This window comes from Vidua macroura, chromosome 5, assembly GCF_024509145.1.
Source record: "Vidua macroura isolate BioBank_ID:100142 chromosome 5, ASM2450914v1, whole genome shotgun sequence".
In the NCBI taxonomy this organism is placed as follows: domain Eukaryota; kingdom Metazoa; phylum Chordata; class Aves; order Passeriformes; family Viduidae; genus Vidua; species Vidua macroura.
The window spans coordinates 28,518,360-28,526,887 of NC_071575.1; the positions used below are offsets into that span (position 1 = coordinate 28,518,360).

The window sequence follows — 8,528 nt, forward strand, 5'->3', positions numbered from 1 at the left end:
TGTCTGAGCCTTGTTTCTAAGCTGGCTGGAGCATTGGGATTCCCACCCCCACCAACCCCAGACTGGGGCAGCTGAAAATAGTAGGGTCTCTAAAATAAGCATGTTAGTAGGCTGCTATGTTCTTCCTCTGTGAGAATAGGAAAAAATTCAGTAGAATTAAGCTTATAATGTAAGGAGATGGAGGGTGGCAACTTTGGCTGTGCTACATTCTCTTCAAGGATATACTTAAACAGAAGAGGCCAATGAGAGTAGTGTCAAAGTGGAAAGGGTATGAAGTCTCCATAAACTTCTGCCAACAGAGTATTAATTTCAAATCAAAAATCTTTAGAAAAAGATGGATGCTGTCCCTTGAGGTGCCTTGACTTTACTCCCTAGGCCAGAATATGTACATTTTGTTTGATACAGACCTTTGCCTCTTGTGGAAAGTGCAGAGTAAGTGTGCTACCTGTTCTCCCTGCGCTGAATGTGATCATACAAGGTAAGAGCCCTTGTTACAACTTCTGCTGCTTTAGTTCAAATGGTGGTAGCACAGCCAGCCTTTGTGGCCCAAGGTGGATTGTAATCTTTGAGGAAATACCTGGTTCATTTAATGAAATACAAAGTAACTCTTGCTACTGCAGGTACAGAGATTTGTATTTGGAGGGTACCATGAGTTATGGGTGTCTCGGGAACAAAACTTGTGTAGGTGAAATTATTAATGCTGCAGCAATTTAAAATTAGGAAATCCACATGTAATCCTTTAGGACTGAACTACAATACAGGACTGTGCTGCACGGATCAAGTAGCTACAAAATCAGTTTAATTGCTAGCAATAGAAAGGCATTAAACTGTAGTTGTGGTGAACCTCGTTTCAGGTTAGCAAAACTAGATTTAGGAGTGAAAACTGTAAGAAGTAATTTCCTGGACACAGCTGTAGCAAGGAAATGCAGAATTGCAAATATGCTGAACTCTGGTTATCCATGGGTGTGCTTTTTGTCACACACTGTCAAGCCAGTCAGCCCCTGCTTGACAACAGCTTGATGTGACTGCATTGACAAAGTTGTGTAGGCAGCTGTTAAAGGTTGATTTATAACAGCAGCATTAGAAAAAGTGCTTTAAAAGATTTTTGAAAGCCCTGCCCATCTGAAGCAGAATTCCTATTTCAAAGTGGAGTACTCTTAGGACAGGCTCTTGGCCTGTCTAGAACTATTTTCAAAAGAATGTGATATCCCAGCATTGCCTGTTGGTGTAGTTCCAGATCTTAACACAGTTGCATAAGAGTGGTGCTTGAAAATTATTTCAGGAACCAGTTTGCTGAGCAATGACTGTTTGGGCCCCTCACACACAAATGCGTGTTGGGGAAGGGGCACCTGTAACAGCGCTGCCGTTGGAGCACTCACCTGGCTGGGGGAAGCTTCACTTCCAGTTCCTTGTTCAAAACCACAGCCATGCATCTTCTTCCTGAAAGAAGGCTCCAGGATAGAGTGCTCCACCTCTGTCCAGCATCTGAAAATTGTCTCCCTTCCAACTATTTTTAAATATTAATGGAATGATTAGATAAGAACCTCAGCTTTTGTAACTGAGAGCCTGTCTCCTGCATATAAAGCAAAGCTGGACCACATATGCAGTGCTGTGTGCCTTCCACATCACTGGGCTGCTGGGTTGTGTTGGCTTTTAACTAGTCAGTTTCTGGGAGGTGTCAGTTTGGTACATTCTAAAATATTTCTAATTATTTTATTACCCTGTTCCACCAATAGGTAATGCTTCTTCTCATCTGGCCTGGCTGTGACACCAGGGCAAGTAATGTGCCACAGCAAAGATTCAAATACTTCTTCCCAGTAGATAAGAACATAACAAATGAGCTCATCTTCAAGCTGAATGTGCAGCTCTTGAAACTGAAACCTGTGGGCAGCAGTAGTTTTTGAAATAGTGTTATAAACAACCTTATAACCCTTTGTATGAATGTATTAATGATGCTGTCAAGAAGCACTTGGAATTTGCATATGGTTCTGGGGAACAAACCATTAACAGAAGGCTCCATAGGAGTTAGTGCTACTTTGCCTTGTCACAGCTGGGTGTTTCCATCTGCTCTCTGATGGGGAAAGGCAGAACCACAGAAATTGTGCTGAGCTTGTATTTTAATCTAGTGGTTCTCACAGTCTAGAATAATGGGGATTTTTAAAAAGTTCATAGCTTCCTGTATTACCTCACAAGTAACAGCATTACCAATGTACTCCAAAGAACCTTGTTAGCAAGTGCTGCTCTTCACTCAAGTGAGGACAGCTGGAAAAGCAGCTCTGTGGAAACCACTCAGTGTAACTGTGCAAAAGCCTCATGGAAAACACCAAACAGAACCAACCAAAAGAGGTCACACTCGTGGTTTAGCTGCACAATGGGTAGGTGTCTAAGACTAAGTTTATTGGAGGAGTAGGAAGCCTGTTAGACCTGTTAAAGGAAAGGGAACAGTCACAAGCCTGTTCTCCCTGATCCTGTGTTGCACAGCTTTCTGCCAAGGTCTTGCTTTGCCAGTAGCTCCATGTGTGTGGGAAGAGAACAGCAAGAGTCCTGAAACCTGGCAGTGCTGGGCACTCAGGATCACATCAGCCTGCAGAAGTCTCCATACTGAGGGTAAGCAAAATAACTTCACACAGCAGTGGCTAATTAAGATGGCAAACCCAATGAACCATGCAAAGTTAACACTCTCCTGGTACTATCCTTCCTCTAATTCTTGACCAATAAAAGATTGTAACTGGAGCTGAAAGGAATACTTTTTCTATTGCAGTCTTCTGGAACTACCAAAAAAAAAAAAAAGTAAAAATGATGGATTACAATCTACTACCAGGAACAGAAATATTAAGCTTACATTTGACTGCTCTGTAGAAACTCGTTGTTTGGAAGCTGGCTTGCCACTTTGAAAGGCTGTGGTATTTAATGTTGCTTAAATGCGCAAACCAAAATGCAACTACTAGGCTAGTAAAAATGAAGGAGTAAAGATTATAAAAGTAAACATGAGAAGGAGGATGCCTGAAGGTGAAGCTTTCTCCACAGCAGGCTATAGCAAGAGGGTAGCATGGAAGAGTCCTCCCTCAGCTTATACAGAGCTGAATTAACCCCTGCTCTTTGCATGTAATAGCAAAGAACCTGGCCAGAGAAAGCATTAAGAATATTAGATGTATTACCAAGACTATTACTTAATGATTCATTCTCCTTTATTTTTTTTGTGCTTCTAGCCAAGATTTTCCAGCCATACTTGCTACATGTTTTTCCCTATTTTTCAAGGACTTGAGAAACAGGGGCAGCCAGCCATTGGGTAAGCTGACAACACCCTAGCCTTCCCAAGGCTGCTTTGCATGTAACACAAACTGTGTTTTATCATTACAGAGTTGGAGTTGCAGTTCATAGCTTAACAGTAACTAAGTGACACACTTTGGTATATGTGGACTGCAGTCAAAAAAACTTCCTCTGATATTTCTTTCCTCCTCCTCCTTCCCTGTTTCCATCTACTGGGAAAGAAACTTGCAAACAACAGGAAAAAAAAAAAAAAAACCAAAACCCTCACCAAAAAAAAAATCCAGCCTAAACCCTCCATTCAGTTCAGGTATACAGAAAAGTGGGCCCCAAGTAGCAGAGCTTGCATCTGGGAGGAGCAATCTAAGACCTTCCATTGTTCAGTGCTACCACCACATTCAGTCTCCACAGCAGTAGCAGATATACTCACCTAGGGCAGCTCTCTAGTGCACCCCATACCATCGCCTTACCACTCTAACACAATTAATTTTATTTTTTACCTAATTTAAACCATCTCACCCCTTGCTGAGTTTTACGGGAGCTTGCATCCATCCTTAATACTCCCTTGAAAATCTACAGGGATACTCTCAAGCTGCCATTGGCCCATCACACAAGCTACAGAAGGCTTTTGGTTAAAATCAGCACATCGAAAGCTAGATGAGGTTAGCAGGGAGGAATGAAAAAAAGGTTCTTTCACTGGAAGCTTTTCTGCTCCCAGCAAGTCCATGTAGCAGGATGGAGATCAGTACTGGAAACAATCCTGACTATTACAAAGCAAAGTGAAAGGCAACTTTTCTCACCCCAGGAAGAAGTGTATCATATTCTGCCTGTTCCACCACCCCAAAGATGTCTCCAGGTTTGTCTGGTGAGGAACTCAGGGCAGATGTGAAATCCTCTACTCTTTCGCAAATGTTATTAAGCTCCTTGGGATGGGTGGCTACCTGCCTGACTTCAGGAAAGCTCCTAAATTAAAGTTTAGGCAGGAGCAGGTTAGTGCTGTTCAAGCACACGTCTGACTTTTTACAGCTACTGGCAGAGAGGAAAGTGCTTAAAACCAGCAATACAGCTTAGAAGGGTCAGTGCAGAACTCTGGTGCAAATTTATCTTCTGACACAGCCAGAAAGACATGTAAGGAAATAATTAAAGGCAATAACTTTTATAGTTATCTTTGGTTAGGGCAAGGGCTGTCAGCTTCCTGAGTCCTCTCATGTCAAAAGTTCACATTGCTATGTTCAAAGCAACCTGTGCTACCAACAGCAACAATGATCTCTGAAAATACTCACAAGCCAAACTGCAAGGTAGAAATATCAAGAGAGATGGCTTGAGGCCACATAAAACACTTTCATCAACTGAACAAAATTGAATCAAACAGCCTCATAAGTTTCCAAGTTCTCCCTGAAGTCTCTCTTCAACAGGAACACTGGGTCTTCTCCACACTTGGACTGGCAATCACTGGCCTGGAGTCAAGACTGAAGCTGTTTGGAGGGTTCTCCCCATGAAGCTGTAAGGTATTTCGGGCTATCAGCTCCTTAGCCATTAATGTGAACACCTCTTCTATGTTTTGAGCTTCTTTTGCTGATGTTTCCAGCACAGCTAAGAGCCCATGCTTCTCTGCCAGGGTGCAGGCATCTTCAAACAGCACTTGACGTTTGTCCAGCGAATCCGATTTGTTCCCTAAAAGAAGGCAAAGAGATACTTCAGCCACTTAGTCTTTAAAAAATTTATTTTTAAATGTGATGCAGGAATTCAATTTTGTTAAACAATAGATTTCTGTTAGCAGTAAGAGTTACTGGATAGAACAAGATGTGAGTACATCAGAGCCACAAATATAGACTGGCTTAAAACTGCAGCAAATAATATGATAGCAAAAGAGATGAAATCCAAGAGAAAACTAAAAACCCATGTTCATCTAATTACTTAGTGTAGGTGAAAGATTATTTGGAAGCACCTGTTGGTCCTGTTCCCTAGTGATTTTAAATGTTAAGTAGCCTTTAAGTTGAATAGTTTTTAAAAAACAATCTTTTAGGGTGATGTAAAAAGAAAGACAAGAATTCAGATCAGCTACCTTAATGCCTAAAATATATGCTTGTTTCTGCATGTATAGATTAAACTTTTTACTTGCAGCACTTTAGTCAAAATCTATCATGAAACACCTCAGATGAAATACCTTTGTATATTTAGGCAGTTTTGCAGCACATGTGGATTTATCAGTTCTAGTAGCTGGCTGAAGTCTACGTTTGTAGTTTCAAGACAACCCTTCATCAAATTCATATCTTGAATATATATAAACTAACTGCCCTCCCATAAAGTCCCTTTTAGTATTTCTAAAGAAAAAAAAAACAAAAAAACAAACCTAAACAAACCACAAAAAAAAAAAAAAAAAAACCCAAAACAGCAAAAAAAAAAACCCAGCTTTAAGGTTATTTGCCTCCTTAAAAGGAACCCATCCACCTTTTCCTCCTTCAGTTCCAGATAGGAAAGTTAGGTTTCCTAACCTTAACCTCCTGCTAGAAAGGTGTATAACATGACTAAGCGTAATTAAATGTACAACGGCTTCTGCCAGTGTAAGTAAAGCAAACAGCACCAGCTTTGGAAGAAAGCACCTAGCTGGATCCTTAACAAAAGCTTCACTTTTTACTGATTTCAGAACTTCTCTCTCTAAAAAAAACCCAACAACCACCACCATCCCCCACCACACACAGATAAGTCTCTTACTTTAGATTCATGACAGAAATTAGAAAAAAAACAGCCAAAGTGCAGTGATTTACACCTCCCCTGCCCCCAGTTCCAAGCACTGCATTAGAAGCAGGTCAGAATCTATCGTTTGCTTCTTCCAGAGGAAATCTCCACAGCACAAGCAGGGAGGGTGCTGGGAGCAGAGGCAGCAGCTCAGGGGCCCTGCCTGGGGCTCAGTGCTGCCCCAGCCATGGCTGCTGAGCTGCTCTCAGCACACTGCAACAGGCTTAGCCACGCCAATGGAAATAAAGGCAAGAAAGAAAAACACTGGTGTGTTTCACCACACCAGTGCTCTCGTTTGCAGCTTCTTCCTTGGGGGAAGGAAGAGCAATAATAACCATGAAACCCAAGGGAAAGGAACCGCGGCTTCCTACCAGCTCCATTCCCGGCAATTCCCAGCCACTGCTTTCCTCAAAGAGGCACTTTCCTGAGCGTTAGTGGAATTCAAGCAGGCTACTCCAGGTTCTGCAAAAGCCATCTCCCCATCTATTGTCTTACCTGCTCGGAATCCCATTACAGAGCAATGCGCATGCATATCAAGAGAGCAGAGAGGAAAGATGAGAACCACAGGAGTCTGTGCATCCCCCTTCACCTTGAATTATTGAGCTGCTACATTCCTGTGCAGCAGCTTACAGGGTCAGGCTTACTGCAGTTCTAACTCAACAAGGTGGTCCCTGCCTCCAGCCTGGCAGCAAAGCTTGTTGTGTTATTCCAGCAGGAAAGGAACAACTGAAAAAGGGTTTTGCTGTCTGCAATGGGTTTGGTCCTGTCAGGAGCAGGCTATGACTTTCCTCATTTTTTTAAACCTAGGTTGAATTGACACATTTGGTGATCTATTTTAATTAGAACTGAATTATTCCTTAATGCATAGTGTATAGATGCTTCAAGTGGTGGTAGGAAAACGAGGGAGACTTTATGTCCGTATTAAAAATCTACATAACACAATATTTAAAACTAAAATCCTACCAATTAACATCATGACCAAGTTTGCAGCACCATACTTTTCAATTTCATGAATCCAGTGAGGAATGGATTCAAATGTGGACCTCCTAGTAAGGTCATAGGCAAGGATGGCCCCATGGGCACTCCTGTAATAAGACTGGGTTATTGTCCGGAAGCGCTCTTGACCAGCTGTGTCCCACACTTGGATCTGTAAGAGAAAGGACAGAAGTTGTAAAGACCAGTGAACACCACTTGCCTAGGTGCTTGCCCTCAGCATTTGAAGCCCCATGTCCAGAAGGCAGCCAGACCTGTCCCAGCTCACTCTACCAGACCAGTGTGGCTTTGCGCTCCCTAGATCAGAAAAGCCATTTACAAGCCTGAAGAGTCAATCTACACAGACCAAATAGAAAGCTCCAAGGGTGAACCCAGCTTTGCAAAGAGGCCAAGAAACCCATTTTCAACAACTGTAGTAAGAGATACAGAACATTACAGCCTTTTAATAGCAAAAGAAGAAGAGTAAAGAGCCCTAATACAGGTCTGGGCAGAGCAAATCTATATGTAAAAGCCAGGCATCCTAACTTCCATCTGCACACAGAAGGAAGTTCTAGCTGACAATTTCTTCTGGTGTTTGTCTTGGAAGTCTTCTTCCCTCAAATTAAGCACACATCAAAGTGAAGCCTTTGCAAACTTTGGGGGTTTTCCCTTCTTGGTGTCCCAGCTCAAACCCCCACATCTCTGGAGGGAAGAGACATCCCCTCCAAACTATAGCCGGCTTCCAAAGAACTCCCTGCAGGCAAAGCACAAGCCCTCTCCTCAGGTAGATGCAGAGAAGTCACGAGAGCAAGTATGTACCCAAATTAGGGTGATTGCTTCCCCCAGGATATCTTCCTGAGAGAAAGCTCCACTGGGAAGCACCCCTGGTTAGAAAGGCAGCCAGCTTTTGCCAAGCTGCCTTCGGCAGGGCCGAGCAGAAGGTGCTGTGCGTCCCGCCGCTTCCTGGCACCAGCATGGGAACGATGGCACGGCCAAGGTGCTGCTCGCCAGGAGGCTCGGGCTCGCTCCCGCCACCGACCTTTACTTTCTTGCCGTCGATGTCCATCGAGCGCACGGTGAAGTCGACGCCGATGGTGTTCTGCTGCTTCTCGTTGTACTGCCCTGTCTTGAAGCGGTGCACCACGCACGTCTTCCCCACGTTGGAGTCGCCGATCAGGATGATCTTGAAGAGGTAGTCGAAGGCATCGTCCGCGCCGGTGATGGGGAACGGCATCGCGGCTGCAGAGCGGGCCTGCGGCCAGCGGGGGAGGAGGAGCCGCAGGCCCGAGGAAGGAGCCCCGTCCCAGGCGCTCACCTGCCGGCGCTGCCCTGCCGGGACAGGTAGCGCCGCTCTGTGCCGCCCTGCCGCGGGGCCGGCGGGAGCTGTAGTCCCCTCTCTCCCCTCCCTTCCCTTCTCCGCCGCCCCGCCCCGGGCTCAGCCGGGCCGCACAGGGGCCGGGCCGCTCGCTCCCGCCCCGCGCAGGGGGCGGGCAGGGCCACGGCGGCGGCCGCGGCCGGACTACAGTTCCCGCCGCTCCGCGGGACCGCCT

At 44.7% G+C, this 8,528-nt stretch overlaps 1 protein-coding gene across 1 annotated transcript; it reads right to left on the reverse strand.

Annotated features, from left to right (window-relative positions):
- Positions 1-3,170: 3,170 nt before the first annotated feature.
- RAB19 (RAB19, member RAS oncogene family) lies at positions 3,171-8,367 on the reverse strand. The gene is made up of 3 exons (XM_053977461.1): positions 8,018-8,367; positions 6,970-7,153; positions 3,171-4,941 (listed from the first exon to the last, which is right to left on the reverse strand). The coding sequence occupies exons 1-3, from the start codon at positions 8,210-8,212 to the stop codon at positions 4,676-4,678; spliced, it is 645 nt and encodes a 214-aa protein (XP_053833436.1). The 5' UTR covers positions 8,213-8,367; the 3' UTR covers positions 3,171-4,675.
- Between the last annotated feature and the right edge of the window lie 161 nt (positions 8,368-8,528).

Excerpts from the sequence above, each read along its gene's own strand:
- RAB19 (XM_053977461.1), bottom strand. The coding sequence starts at position 8,212 with ATGCCGTTCCCCATCACCGGCGCGGACGATGCCTTCGACTACCTCTTC. Across the intron at positions 7,154-8,017 it reads TCGACGGCAAGAAAGTAAAG|ATCCAAGTGTGGGACACAGC; the intron begins GTCGGTGGCGGG and ends TTTCTCTTACAG. Across the intron at positions 4,942-6,969 it reads CTTGGTCATGATGTTAATTG|GGAACAAATCGGATTCGCTG; the intron begins GTAGGATTTTAG and ends GCCTTCTTTTAG.